General features: G+C 39.7%; 1 protein-coding gene and 2 gene segments (V, D, J or C); 1 reads left to right on the plus strand and 2 right to left on the minus strand.

The window, feature by feature from the left end:
• Window positions 1–16,169, minus strand: part of LOC107509302 — a 419,333-nt gene that overhangs the window by 357,551 nt on the left and 45,613 nt on the right.
• LOC107507566 overlaps window positions 1–16,169 on the minus strand; it is a gene marked incomplete in the record, with an annotated part of 398,083 nt that overhangs the window by 346,259 nt on the left and 35,655 nt on the right.
• On the plus strand, window positions 12,925–14,547 carry ZNF280A (zinc finger protein 280A). Its single transcript, XM_016129333.2, has one exon. It carries the CDS (start codon window positions 12,925–12,927, stop codon window positions 14,545–14,547), a length of 1,623 nt encoding a protein of 540 aa, XP_015984819.2.

Here is a 16,169-nt window from a genome sequence, read left to right on the forward strand (position 1 = left end):
TCATTAAAAAAAAAAAGTTTTGTTTTTTTTTATAAGAGTTTATTTGAGCCAAACTGATGACATGTGGCGAGGAGCAAGATCTCAAATGATCCCAAGAATAACAATTTATGCAGTTTCTTTTATGCATTTGAAATTAAGGAGGAAACTAAGGAAGATTACATGGAGCTGGGAGAAAGCCAGGCAGGCATTGTATTACAGGATCGTTAACAAGATTCTGTGCCCTCTTGAGGGTGGTTACAGTTTATTTTAAAGGTGTGTTAGATACGCAGAAACAATGGACAGGGCGTGCCTGAGGCAAAGTTAAGCCTTTAACAAAAGAAGTTATATGCCTGAGGCGTGATTATCCCCCATGACCTGCCCAGTTAGAATTTATAATCAGATCACCCTGTGAGGTTACTTTCCACAGAACCCTTTTTTCCATCCACAGTTCCCACTCCAAGTCATAAATCAATCTGAAGGCTGCATTGATGACCAACCTTTTGGTCAGATAGCGTAGTCTCAGAACACTAGGAAGTCCCATTCCTAGGAGGTCTCAGTATGGCTTTATTTTGTTGACCGTTGGGGATGGAGCAATACCATAACCATGAGATCTGAGCTGAGGCTAAATTTCTCCCAAAAAGGGCAGGGCAGGTAAATGGGAGGCAGTTAGGTCTTACTGTTTCATTGTGAAAATGAAAAACAAACAACAACAACAACAACAAAAAAAACGACACTAGATTATTTCTATCCTGTGAACTATCCTGATCTGAATAGTTTTGCCTGCTCATTTTGCTGTGTATGGCATCTAGTGTAACGGGCTCAGTAATTCTTGAAGGTATACATGGCACCTAATGGCATTGAGCTACCTCTGGAAAAGCCTTAAAATTGAGAGAGAGCAGAGTGTGCCACCCCAAAAATATGCCTTTTGGGGATATTGATTTTTTAAAGCTGATTCTTTTTAAGAAATGAAAGACCCAGAAAGAACATTTGAACATTCCCTGTTACCTGCCTAAAGGAATTGATATAGAAAAACTTCCTTAAAGGAAGGAAGCTACCATTTAGCATCAGAATATAGACTAAATGTAGTAGACAGGGAGGACTCTAGCAAAGTCTGTTTGCTAGACTCCCCTCTGTGTGTCCCATTGTTTCTGGGTGGCCCAGTAAGAATTTGTTTACCAAATATTTACTCCTCCTTATCTACCCATCGACTGCCTGCTTTCTCTTTAGAGTTCCAGACTCTGGTCTCCCTCTCCTTTATCTGACATTTAATCCCCCCACAGAATCTTTTCCAATAGAAATGCTCAACCCAAAAACACAGATATGTCCTGTACCCTGATGCTGGACAGGGCAAATTCCCCCGAGTGAGGAGAGACCAAGCCCTGCACTGAGATAGAAGAGGATTCTTGGTGGAGAGTGTAGAAAGAAATCAAACACATACCAAAGTTAGAGTCAAAAGGAAAGTTTATTACCCCATTTCTCGTTTTCCTCGAGAACACTTGCCGAAGGTGGCTGCAACATTTACTCTGAGATAACTTGGAGATTATGGTCCTAACCTTACCTCCAAAGTTTGCCATGAAATGTCTCGCTTTTATTAGTATTTTTGTATCACTCTGGTATAGCAATAGTCTTTGGAAACAAATGACATCATTCTATTTATAACATTCTGTTTTTAGTGGTGATATTTCCATTTACAAAATAAAGTAGTTCTCGGTGGCTGAACATGTCAAATTCTATATGTTCTGCTTTGTATTGTTCCGTGCTTTTTTACTATATTATATACTTATTTGCTACATTATATCATTATATACTGTTGTAGCCGGCCAGCCTCCGAAAGACACACTGACCACCAGAACTCAGTGAGTCATAGGAAACACTCTTTATTCAGCCAGCTGGGTCTGCCAGGAGTACGCAGACGCCAAATTAAGCAGCCCCAAAATGTAGAGGTATAAGGTTTTTAAGTCCAAAATCCCATTCTTCATTCTGTCTAAACACAAAGGGGTATCTTTCTTCTATTCACTACCTGTCAACTCACAGGTTGGGTGCGTAAGCGGAATTACAGAGGCAGAAAGCTTGTTTAGAATGTTATGTTCCTATAATCAAAGGCCTACGTGCCCATAGCAATAGTCAAACAGTAATTTCCAGTAGAGTCAATTTTTCAGCCACCACGATACATTTCTGTTACATTAGGATTAGAGACAAGTTCTGTTTAGAAATAGCTCCAAGAACTGTTTTTATATTTTATTTTCACATTGAAAACCAGTCAGATTTGCTTCAGCCTCAAAGAGGGTGTTTATGTAAAATTAAATTAACGATGGCAGCAAGCTGCAGTTTTTTTTTTTCCTACATGAGAAATGGGTTAAAGAAGGGGAAAAACAAAGACTAGAGAAAGCAAAGACAAAAAGCCAGACAAGGAAAAAAGTCCTGAGTTGGGGATATAAGTTTATTTACCCTTCTTTAGTTCCTGTGAGTTACAGTTTAAAGACTTTGTTTACCCATTTTCCTTTGATATGGAGCTACAGTGAGGAAGGGGGAGAGTAGGTATAGTGAAAAGGTAAGAATGTGTAGCTTGAAAGGCCTGCCGGCAGTTCCCAGCCTTTAATCCATAGGTTCCCCTTGTTTTTAGCCATCAGGAATTAACAATTTTATTTTGTGTAGGGCAGCCACTTAAAGACTCTTGCTTTTCCTGTTTCCCCTGCATGGGTGTGGGAAATGGGTTGTTAGCAGTCTTCCCAGCAGAAATCTATCTTCCTTTGTTCTGCAGGTGTCCTGATTATCTGGCTGCTGGGCTGATGAGCATATTGCAGCCTCTGACTATAGATTGATTTAACACTTTAGTTCTCTTGCCTTCTCCCTACATTACTCTGACATTTATCCACAAGTTGCTTTGACTTTTCAGTTTGAGGTGCCCAGGCCTTTGTGCTAATGAAGCATCTCACGCCTCCTTTTGCAGTATTTTCCCACACTCTTCAGAAGATGCATTCCTGTTTGCTTCTAAACATTTGCAAGCACATGATAATAATCATCGAACCCCCTAATCGATTTCTCCCCATCCAACTTAAAATTGTTCATTAAAATTATGTTAATAAAACACAACTTCAATGTTCATGTGTATGTGTATGTAAACAATACACACCTATTTATATAAAAAGTTAAGAAGAATGTAGATGTGGAGAATATGCGCCGAAGGGCACAGAAGAAATTCTTAAGAGCAGTTTATTTTAGGAATGGAGACAGGTAAATGTGTCGGGCAGGAGGGAGATGCAGCTGAAGAAAAATCTTCTGTGTTGTTTGACTTGATTTTTAACTCTGCATAAGTATAACTTTTATTAGTGAATGTTATACCTGAATCCATTGTTTATACAATGGATTTGTGCTCTTGCGTCGACTTATATCCCAAGTATTATATTTTATGTTGTTTTGAATTAATAAAAACTTATACAAAATAAAGTATTTACTCAAAGGGTGACTGAAATCCATTCTTAATTGCCAAAGAAAGAGTCACATCTGATTTCAAGATTTTAGTGTTAGTTGTAATTTGGAGTTTTTCTCCTTGGCATGATTCATCTGTAACTTGGAGTTTTTGCCTTAGTCCACCTGGTGAAGACATAATTTTCCCAAAGGCCGGTTCGCTACCAAGCTTGATTAATTCACCTTACACAGTAGAACACTTTGCTGGGACCAGTTCTCCAGCTTTTTTTCCTTGGGGGTACCCATAAGTTGGGGGCTCCCTCTATCGCCCCCTACCCCCTTCTCGTGTCTGAAGGAGCTGGGTCTAATGTGGGCCACCAAAATTTGTCATCTAGGAATGTTCTGGAAACTAACATCTCCCTGCTTTGGTAAGTAGGTGATGGAGGTCATTAGTTACTGAATTTATTTTTTTTTAATTATTATTATTTATGCCTACAGCACCTGGTCTTCCTAGGTGGTTTCTTATCCAAGTACTAATGAGGCCCAACTCTGCTTAGCTTCCAAGATCAGATATTGGGCTTGTTCAGATATTGGACCGTAGACCATGGACCATGGCTCCACTGGGGCACAAATCCAGGACCTTCTGCGTGTAAAGCAGATGTGCTAACCGCTACATTATGGAACTACGTACCAGTTACTGATTTTTTTAATGTGTCTTATTCCCTTACATTTTGGTCCCTTTCTGCCACACCCTTGCATTTAAGCTTGGAGATCATCCTTTTGCGATTTCTTATTCCAGTGATAACCAAAGCTGAGAGTAGGAGGAAGGAGCCAAAGGTACTCCTACTAGTTACGAAAGCCTCAGTCTCTTGAAATAAATCTCTCCTATGCAGATGGGGGAAAGAGGGAAAAGTTTGTGAGAACAATGGGATAGCCTTGATCACCACCAGAGTTGGAGGAAAAGACAGAGGCTGATTTGATTAGTGCCTTCCTGAACAGGTGTACTTCTCTGGGCTATAGCATAAACTAGAATCTACTTTCCACATAGCTTTGGTCTGTACGTATGGAGGGGCCAGTTTCCCAGTCCTGCGCACCTTAACTTCTCCTGGGTACAAAATTCTTAAATGGTCTGAGGTGCCCACCTGTTGATGGATAATCAAGCTGATCATGGATCACCCCACTATCATGACCTTGGGTCCCAGAGACAATACCAAGGTCAAGGACCTGCCTCCTTGACCACAGCACTGTTTGGGCTCCTTTGGCTCTGGAGCTGACCATAGGTGAGAAGGTAGGAATAGGTAATTTCCTGGGCCTACCATGTGTCCATAAGTATTCTGATGTTGGCTGGTCAGAGGCAGCCCCTATGGCCACAGGCTTCGATGAAGTCAGAAGTGGGCATCCCTCTCCCAGGCTCCAGAGAATCACCATGCCGAAGGTTTATTTTGTGCAGGCTCCTGGAGGCAGAGAAAACTAAGGAATAACACACTCCCTCTTTCTAGACCTCTCTCTATTTCTTTACTGGCTACAGCCCTAAATTCCTTCTGATAAGTTTTTCTTCTCTCTATCCAGTCTGCGGACAACATCTTATCCTTCTCCATGGAAACCTCTCCAGCATCTGCAACCAGGTTGAACTTATGCCTTCCGTGTTTTTATAACTTAACATTTTAAGGCCTTTTTGTATGTCAGGGGATTAATTTTCAGACACTTCTGTTATACAGCTATAGATTGTTTTTCTTCTTTTTCTTAGCTATAGTAAATGAATTAAACATAGATATTTCCCCTTAGATCTGGGATGGTATGAGAATGAGACTCTTTCTGCCCTCAGAGTTCTGTCCTTCACAGTCTAGGAGAGAAAGAAAAGGAGTTGGGGCCAGGAAGAGAGTTGAAGGGGGACCCCTACCAGCTGTGGTCTCAGGAAATAGTCCAAAGGAGGAGAAGGCTGCTTCTTGGAAAATCAGTGTGGATGGGCATGTTTGTGGCCAGGAGTCACTTGCACAATGTAAAAAAATCATATAAACGAAGCCACTTTAAAATGGAGTCAGAAGTGCCATTCCAGAGGAACTGCCTTGCACATCTTATGCCACAAACCTCTGGAACATTAAAACTGGACAAAATAAACTTTGGCAACATGGGTCCAAAGAACTGTTTGCAGGATAACGAAAAAGCAAATATTATGAAAACGGGACTGAAAATTAAAACATCGTTTGGAATTAGCCTCACTATGTTATGTTATCTGTACCAACAGAAATGCCTTTAGGTTTTCTTAAATACCCACTGCCTTTGTCTCCTAATCAGAACTCTATTTGGGCTTCTGCCTGCATCAGTGTGTCACAAATAGCTATTCTTTTTTTGATATCAAATAAATGCTTAATGCCCCTCCTTTTGGCCGTTTATTGTCTGGTTAACAACAGCCCCTACCTGTCCCTGAGGTGAGCCCTCTTCTTTGGCTTTTGTTCTAAAGTGTTAGTTTGCTAGGGCTGCCATGACTATGTACCACAGACTGAGTGGCTTAAACAACAGATATTTATTTTCTCACAGTTTTGGAGGATGGAAGTCTGACACCAAAACGTTGGCAGGTTTTGTCTCTCCAGAAGCCTCTCTCCTTCACTTGCACATGGCCACATTCTCGCTGTGTCCTCACGTGGTCTCTCTTCTATGCTCAAGCATCCCTGGTGTCTCTTTATGTGTCCAAATTTCCTCTCAGAAGGACACCAGTCAGATTGAATTAGGGCCCACCCTAATGACCTCATTTTAACTCAATCACCTTTTTAATGGTCTTATCTTCAAATATGGTTATATTCGGAAGTACCGGAATATAGGACTTCAACATATAAGTTTTGGAAGACACAATGGAGGCCATAACAGGGAGTTATTTAGGGGGCTTCATTCACATGGGGTGCTTTACCTGGTGAATGCTGAGCAGAGGCCATCACTAACTGGAACAGTGGTTTTCCGACCAGCTGCTCATTAGAAATATTCGGGAGCTTTAATAACACAGACTCTGGGTCTGAGGCCAAATGGCATTGGTGTCACTTGGGAGATTGTTAGATATTCAGACTCTCAGGCCCTGCCCAGAACAACTGAACCAGAATCTTTACTTTCACAAGAGCTGTAGGTGAGTCCTTAGAGTCACTGATGCTTGAAAAGCACAGCACAGGTGACTCAAAAGTGCAGACTGAAATGAGCAGTTTGGATCTATATCTCGGGGCTCTCTTACACACCCCAGGACATTTCTTACACATTGTAGGACGTTCTGAAGCCCCCAAAATAGAGGTGGGAGTCCTGGAAATTCTGAGGGGAAGAGGGAAGGTCCTAGCTCAAGCTCCAGGCTCCAATCATTCTATTGTGTCAGCCAACACTATGGTTCTCCCAAAGCGGAAGCTCAGTATGTTGGATAAATGAAGACAAAAGTAAGAATTCCTGGCCTTTTACCCACCCTTGGGCTTCCCTTGTAGGAATGGGTGCAAGAATATTTCAACCATAATAGAGAGATCAATGTTTCCCAAGATACTCTCGCTTAAGAATTCCATGGGGCAAACATTAAACATTCAGATTGCCAGGCCCTCCCCTAGCAATCTGAGTTTCTCACATGTGAGGTGCAGCCTGGAATCTCAATGTATGACTGTCCTAGGTGACTCTTAGGTTTGAACATTCTTTAGAAGCATGGATTTAAACTGGTAAGTAGACAAATTTTTCCTTTGTTCCCCCTAAGTTATTGTTGCAAAGCTACATTCATGACCAAACATTTTAAAGTTGACATCTACAATGTTTTTTCATCATAAGTCTAAACATTGAAAATGATGTTATCTCTGGTATACAATAAAAATGGATAGTTTAAGTAAATAAAACTATTAATATAACTCTTTAAAATGTATCCACAAATATGTAAATAGCATAGGGTTTTGATACCCACCAGCATCCATTTAAAAAATATACAAGAATGAGCTCTTTGTAATGGTCAGAATTTTTACCTCGTTCCTCTTTCTCCTTTAATATTCCTTTCTAGTTCACTTCATAGGATTTTATATAATGCGATCTACTTTGTACTTGAAAGTCTTATTTTTTGCCCTCTCGTCTTTCTCTGCACCGAAATATGTTATCAGTTGAAATTTAAATTGTTAAACAATGAAATTCAAACAAGAAAATTTAAATATCTAATTGGCTTTATTAAGCAATTTGTGAATCAGACAGCATCCCACTCAGCAACTGAAAGGGGGCTTTGAGGGGCTGTACAAAATGGAAGGTTTTTATAGAAAGTATGATGGAGCAGGCGAGCTATTAGTGAAACATACGGCTATTTGGGGGCTGGATATCTTCTTATTGGGGGAAGAGAGGGGAAGTATTTTTATCATGCAGATGGTCTCTTCTTTCTATGGAAGGAGGGAGATGGAGAGGGCCCACGTGGCAGATTACCTCATTGGTGTTGACCAGAAAGTTCCAGGCTGGTTGAATATGATTAACTTTCTGGGAGAGGTTGAAACTGCAATTAGACCAGGTATTAAATCTAGGTTTGTTATCATAGGATTTTAGCATGAGCGATGATGCCATTTTGGGCCTGTGGGTTTTTTCTTTCACAAAATTTAAAAATTAATTTTCTGGAAGTGTAAGTCTTGTATGTTATTTTATTCTATATTGAGTTATTATAATTAATGATATAGAATTGTTAAAACAATATAAATACAGTGTATTCTGGGTAGGGGAAAGTGGCCATTTTATTTTTCCAATAAATAAATAAATAAACACACAAATAAATAAATAAATAAATGTTTTTATGGTGACATTGGTTAACGAAATCCAATAAGTTTCAACTGTATGTTTTAACAGTAAGACATATATATGTTTATAGTGTGTGTTCAGCTCCCAAGTTAAATTTCTTTCTGTCACCACATATTTGAACCCTTTTACTCCATCAAATTCTTCCTACTCCCCTACCTTCTGGTAACCATTAGTCTTTTTTTCATAATCATGAGGGAAAATGGCCATTTTAAATAGGGTGCTCAGTGTCCACTCCACTGAGAAGCAGCTTTGCCACAAAAACTTGGAGGTTGTGTGAAAATAGACAAGAGGATATCTGGATAAAGAATATTCCAGAAATAAGGAATATTTATTCCTTAGTGCAAAAGTCCTTGTGCAGGAAGGGCAGTACGCCTGGAACAGAGTGATAAGGGTCAAAGAAATAGGAGCCTCTGGGGGTCCAGGAGCAGTGGGGCCAGATGGCTTAGGCCTCCAATTACTATGAGGATGTGCTACTATCTAAATGTTCTCACTTCATTTAACCCTGATTTCATACAAGAAATTACCTCGGCTACTTGAAAGGTCTGAAGGCAGCCCTTTCATAGCCCCTAGACAAGATAAATTATCTTCTGCCTTCTGTTACATACTTTTATACTACTTTGAATTTCCCTTGTCACATTTATGAAGAAAAGCATTCTGTCTGTCTATCTATCTATCTATCTATCTATCTATCTATCTATCTATCTATCTATCTTCTACATACCTACCTACCTACTTACCTACCTATTTGGCTTTATTGAGATATAATTGACATGACATATAACGTTGTGTAAGTTTAAGGTATATAACATGTTCATTTGATAAGAAATCTATTTTTTAAGTTATATTAGGTTTGGTGCTTTAGAACATTTCAATTAGCAAACTAGATATCTGTTTTAATTCTGACTTGGTTGCATTGGCAGAAGTTGAAATACAAATACAGGCATGTGTGTGTTACCTGGCATTTAGTTGGCTCTAACACCTTAAGATCCTATGAGTGAGTGATGTCCACAATGTCCTATTCTCAACAGCTTTGCTCAGCTCCTGTAGACTCATGCAAATACAGACATACCTCAGAGATATTGCAGGTTCATTTCCGGACCACTGCAATAAAGTGCATATCGCAATAAAGTGAGTCACATGAATTTTTTTGGTTTCCCAGTGCATATAAAAGTTATGTGTATACTATACCGTAGTCTGTTAAGTGCATAATAGCATTATGTCTATAAAAACATATTTTACTGCTAAAAAATGCTAGCCATCATCTGAGACTGTTGGAAAAATTGTACCGATAAATTTGTAAAAAATATAGTATCTGTGAAGCACAATAAAATGAGGTAAGCCTATATTTCTTGCCTGTCAGAGGACCATGGGAGGCAAAGCCAGAGATTTCGACCTAGAAGATGCTGAGGGAAGGAAGAGCAAAGGAGAAGAATGGCGGGGAGGGGAGAGATGAGAGGTGAGAGCAAGCCAGGGGTATGATCTTTGACCCTTGGAACTTAATTGAAATAGGAGTGGCTGGCCCCTGCCTAGAGAACAGGTTTTTATTCTCTGCAGAAGTGATCTTTAATAACTTTTTGGCATTTGGAAGAAATCTTCCCTTTCAAGTTCCTCTGTTGGAATAGCTGTATGGATTGCTTCCCAATAGCTCAAGATCCAGGTAAATGGAGATAAGGAGGTAGGCCTCTGGACAATGGAGAGAATAAGGGAACTGCCGCCGCAGGACCCTGGGTGCGGCCCTGAAGCCCCGCCCACATTCTTTCCTTTGGCGATTTGGATGGAAGGTTTCCGCAATCTCGCTGGACCACAGCCACAAATCCAATCAGGATCAACTGGTTCGGGAACTTGATTGGATCTCCATTTAGATGTTATAGATTGGATTATAAAGGAGTGGGATTTTCTGACCTGGCCTCACTCAGGCTTTTGGGAGAGGAAGGTAAAAAGTTCCACAGACACAGGAAGTGGTGCTGCTGGACTTAGAGAAGTTTCTCCTGGATATGTAGACAAGGACACTTCGGCTTTGTCCTCCCTCGTGGCTCAGAGTGGAAAATATTGAGCCACACCGAGTCATCTGGATACATAACTTCAGGAACTGGTAAGATAAGACGTATAGTATCCTCTATTTTCTTCTCTTAAACCCTCGGTCTGAAAACTTCCTGAAAAGGGTTAGTCGGTATTTTAAGCATTTATAGACCACGTGGTTTCTGTTGCGAAGGTTTGACTTTGCCATAGTAGTGTGAAAGAAGCCATGGACAAAATAGCTTTAAACAAGTGGTCATAGGTGTATTTCAATCAAATTTTGTTTGTAGACGCTCATTAGAATTTCATATAATTTTCCATGTGACGTGAAATATTCCTTCGCTTTTTTTACCCCCAAATTAAAAAAGAAATTAAATATGTAAAAAAAAATACCAAAAAATGTATAAATCATTTTTTTGCTTGCTGGTTATGTAAAACCAGGGAGTGGGCTAATTTCCCAACCTCGTATTAAAGCATTTGTCAAAATGCAGCTAGCGTCCCATTAGTGAACTGTGAAATTTAGTGAGCTGCAATCAGCTTATGAAAAGAAATATAATTTGTTCATTGAATCTAACATGCCAAAAACTGTGTTAACTTTTAAAATAAAACAAGTTATTTTTACCAGCAAAATGGGTTTATGAATTGCAATTTGAGACAATTAAACTATGGCGAAAACCAAATACAAGTCTGCAAACGAAGGAGAGTTACTTTATAGAGAAAAAGGAGAAGTTGGGATATTGGGTATTAGCAAAAGTCCATTGGAGGAGAACAGGAGCCGGGGATTGTGACGGTTTCTCATTGGCTGAGTTGTGGCATTTTCCTTTCTGGGAAAATAATTGGGCTTGGTCCTGGGCAAAGAGAAAATCTTCCTCCTGCTGGAATAGAAAAGTGGGCAACTTCTGGTTTTGAAATGTAAAGTAAGGGGCTAAGACAAACAGTGTTTGCATGAGAGCTCCCCCTTCAGGGCTTCCTGACTGTTTTAAATGAGATTTATCTGTATTAATTTTTATGTAAGATACATTATTTCTGATATCTATAAAATTTAAAAATGCTGCCAAGCAAACTATGAAATGCTACCGATGAGATGCAATCTAATTTCAGAGATGGGAAATGTAAACAGCTTATCCCTTAGAATTAGTGACATATGTTAATGGCATAGAAGGTATCAGCATATGCATGTGTGTGTGTTTTACTACACACACATGCCCATACATACTGGATGAATTTCTCCCTTGCATGATAGTGTTAAATCATTTCAATTTGGATTTTGTTAAATGCTTGGAAAGCCTGGAATTAGTGGATTCGAGTCTGTCATACTCATAAATGATCAGATTAATAACAGCTACTATTTTACTTATTTTCAGTTAGTTCATATATTATCTTACTCTGCCCTATGTCAGGGTAAGGATACCAAGAGTATTCATTTGTTTAACATTGTCCTAGGAGCTGTAGAGCAATAAATGAAACACAAGTCCCTGCCCTCATATAGCAAGATATTTTTTCTATATTATGTGTTAGACCAGGGTAAAACACTGAGCTGAAAACTAGTGTTGGGGGAGAATAGGGTATGGGATTTGGGGGAGATTGTGATTTTAGTAGCATGATCAGGGAAGCCTTGCTGAGAAACTGTGGACCTGAAATGGGCCCAAGAGTTGGCATGGGGGTGTCTGAGGAAAGAGCATTCATTGCAGGAGGAACAGTAAAAGTTCTGAGAAAAGCAGAGTCTGCTGCCTTACAGAATCACAGAGCTCAAGATGGCTGCAGTGGAGGGACAGAGGGTCAGAACAGATGAGGATCAGTGGGCACAGGCAGATGGTGTAGACCTCTTTTGGGCATTTTATGTTCATTGATATTTTTGAGTGAGATGGGAAGCCATTGATGATCTATAAGCAGAAGGGTGCATGCCAACACTCCTACATATATTAATGGGAGCATTGGAGCGGCCATGGTGGAGATACGACAGAAGTGGTTCAAAGATGGAAACTTTTGCATTGCAATGATCCAGGGAGAGAACATGGTGTTTTCAATCAAGGAGGTGGCAGTGAATGTAGAAGAGAATGGTCAAGTTCTGGATACCTTTAGAAGGTGGAGCGAACAGGGTTTGCTAATTGGTTTTAGGATGTGAGAGGAAGGCTGGCAAAGCACGTCTCTAGAGTTTGTGAACTGAGCAACTGGAAGGGTTTGCAGAGAAAGAGAATGCTGCAGGAGGAGCAGGTTTTTTAGGGGATTATCTAGACCTTAGTGGCTTTTTTTTTTTTTTTTAAGATCACCTAGAAATCTTAGATATCCCTGAGGGTATGTCCGTGTGTAGGAGGAGGCTAGTGAGACACCCAGGATGCAAAAATGAAGGAGACAGGCACTCTGAGATGTCGAATCTGCGCCTCCTTAAGTATTACCCTTAAATTTTGTGCTCTGATGCCTCCCTTGTCTTGCCCTGTTCATGGCCCTGCAAGAGGACATATTGAAGAGTTTGTAATTGCAATTGCAGGAGACTGGAGCGGAGTGGGGGACTGAAGAGGTAAATCTGGAATTATCATGTCACTTAAATGTTTTGAGCCTCTTTTCTTACATGTAAAATAAAGGTATTAATAGTTATCTCAGTGTTTCAGGGGACGATTAAATAAGGCAATGATTTTATCTTTTGAAATAAATACTGCCTAATGATGTGCTTGCACTTAGGTAGCAATTTACAAAAAGGAAGTACTGGAAGTTGAAGGGACCACTTTGAGCCAAAGCAGTTGTGAAATGGCAAATCTTCTATTGTGTGAGAAAGAACAAAAGCCAGAACCACTGGGGAAAGTGGAAGAATCTAACCACAGAGACAAGGATGATGAGAATTCTGATTTGCTATTTGTTGGAATGGAACATGTAAATGAAGATGATGAAGTCCTCTTTGTCAGAGTGATTTCCAAATCAGAACCAGTCATTTCACACATTTTGAATAGAGTGGTCCCAGACTCACGTCCAACAAGAAATAAAGGCTGCTTGGTTCAAGATACTGCTTGCACATCACAGCCTACAAATCACTTGACCCCTATGTCAAAAGCAGGGGCCATCCGTCCAATTTCTCATTCTGGGAAGAGAGCACTAGAAAGTCCTATTTTTAAGCCTTCATCTAAATGTGATTATAAAACAAACTCAACACAAGTCGTCCCTGGCAATTCCTCAGATTTGCTCTCTCCGGGGGCTCAGTGTCTACTTGGAGCTGTACTTTCTACAGGGGGCAAGGATGAAAGCCCTCACGATTCAAAGAGACTTTCCACTTTGGATATAAACAGTAGAAATCCCAAAAGATCTAAACTCAGTGAGGGGGTCCTAGAGGGACATCCTTTAGCTGTGGCCCCTTTAGGTGTCTCTCCTACAATGAATGTGAGTACACCCTCACTAGATGTTCCCTCTTTATTAAACCCTGTTGAGAATGGAGCATCATTTCCTCGGGCTTATGCAAATGACAGAGAACATTTCAATTTTATGGATTCAGAGAGAGCAAATAGTTTGGAAACACAGGGAAAAACAGACTTTTTGAGACTAGCAAGTCAAAACAAGACTGTTGATCCCAAGAAAGGAAATCCGATCATGTTACTTCATGACTTCTACTACGGACAGCATAAAGGAGATGGGCTGCTAGAACAGAAGACTCACACAGCCTTTAAATGCCACAGCTGCTTGAAACTGCTAAAGAATGTCAAATTTATGAACCACGTGAAGCGCCATTTGGAACTCGAGAAACAGAAGGGCGGCAGCTGGGAAATCCACACCACCTGCCAGCACTGCCACCGGCAGTTTCCCACTCCCTTCCAACTGCAGTGTCACATTGAAAGTGTACACACCTCCCAGGAGCCCTCTGCTGTTTGTAAAATTTGTGAATTGTCATTTGAAACAGATCAGGTTCTCTTACAACACATGAAGGACAATCACAAGCCTGGGGAAATGCCCTACGTGTGCCAGGTTTGCAATTATAGATCGTCGGCCTTTGCTGATGTGGAAACACATTTCAGAACGTGCCATGAAAACACTAAGAATTTGCTTTGTCCATTTTGTCTCAAAATTTGCACGATTGCGACATCCTACATGAATCATTGTTGGAGCCACTGGAACAAGAGATTCTTTCGGTGTACCAAATGCCGGCTACAGTTTTTAACTTTCAAGGAGAAAACGGAGCACCAAACCAAGAATCATCAAACATTTAAAAAGCCAGAGCAATTGGAAGGATTGTCTCCTGAAACAGAAGTTATTATTCAAACTACAGGTCAACCAGGATCCAGAAGTGCAGCTTCCATTACTGTGAACATCACTGACCCTCAACTGTCAACTGTAAAAACTAAAAGGAGGGTGACTATGAACACTAAGTATTATAGATATCACTGAAGCTAGAGTTCTGACTATAAATTATATTCTACCCGCTTCCAGGAATTCTGAAAGACAGAACTGAGGTGAAGACATCTGTACATCGTGGCTGTAGATGTCAGCAAATAATGTCAACAAATGTCAGGTTTTACAGGAACAATTCTTCAGCTCCGCACTGTCAAGAACTAGCTCAGAAGTCTCATGCCTCTTCCCAATCAACCTCCTCCCCAAAGTAGCTGCTTCTCTGACCTCTGCTACCATAAAGCGGTCTTTGTTTTTGAACTTTAAATAAATGGAGTTGTGCAATAGATTTTTGTCTTTGTTTTTCTTTACATAAGTGAGATGTGTTCTTGCTGTGTGTAGCACATTCTTTTTCATTGCTAGGTAGAATTCCCTTGAATGAATATGGCACATTTTAGTATACTCATTTTATTGTTGATGGGCTTTGAGGTTGACTCTTTTGTATTTCGAATAAAGCTTGTGTGAGATTGTGTACGTCTTTTGGCAGATATATATGTAGTAATTTCTCTAGGATAGTATAGAGACAAGAAGTTCTGGAACTGTATAGATTTAGCTTTTTACTGTAGATACTGCCAAACACTTTTTCAAAGTGATAGAAACAATTTACATTTCTACCAGCAACACTGAAAACTCCATTGCTACAGATACAGCACTTGGTACTGTCAGTCCTTTTCATTAGTGTCATTTTCTTGAAGTTTTAGTATCATGTTGTTTTCATCTGCATTTCCCTATGAGTAATGCAAATGCTTGATATTTTTTTTCATATGGTTGTTGGCTTTTTGAATATTATCCTTTTATTAAGTGCCTATTCAAGTTTTGCCATTTTATTTTATTTTATTATTTTATTTTTTATTTTATTTTATTTTAGTTTATTTATTTTATTTTATTTATTTTATTTTATTTTTTATCTAGGCAGTTTGTCAACTGGGGAGGGTACAAGAGGGAACTGCTGGGTCACTGAAATGTCCTGTATCTTGACCTGGATGGTGGTTTCATGGGGTACATATGTGTATTAAAGTTGGTGCTTCACGGTGTGTCCTATTTAAGAAATAATTGTCTACCAAGAACATATATTCCTCCTATGTTTTCTTCTAGAAGTTTTACTATGTATTCTTTCATGTTTAGGTCTATGATCCATCTCAAATTTACCTTTCTGTGTATAATGTGATAAATCAAGATATCAAGGTTAATTTTTTCAAATGCATATTCAAGTCAGTACTTCTACTAAAAAGATTACTCTTTTTCCACTGTATTGTAGTGGAACTTTTGTCTAAATCAGGTAGGTGACTATATATGTATTTTTGGACTCTTTCATTCCATTGGTCTAGTTCTCTATTCTGTACCAGTGCCACATTTATTATAGCTTTTAATTACTGTAGCTCTACAGTGATGGTAAATTTTCTGTGTCAACTTGTTTGGGCAAGGGGATGCCTGAATAGCTAGTAAAACATTATTTTGGGGATGTATCTGCAGGGCGTTTCTGGAAGAGATGAGCATTTGAGCCAGTAAATAGTAAACAAGATAAGTCATGAGTGATGTGGGTGGGCATCATTCAACACAAGGAGGAAGGATGAATTTTCTCTCCGTTTTCTTGAGACAGAACATCTATTTCTTCTGTCTTT

Source organism: Rousettus aegyptiacus, unplaced genomic scaffold, assembly GCF_014176215.1.
Source record: "Rousettus aegyptiacus isolate mRouAeg1 unplaced genomic scaffold, mRouAeg1.p scaffold_m13_p_5, whole genome shotgun sequence".
Lineage (NCBI taxonomy): Eukaryota > Metazoa > Chordata > Mammalia > Chiroptera > Pteropodidae > Rousettus > Rousettus aegyptiacus.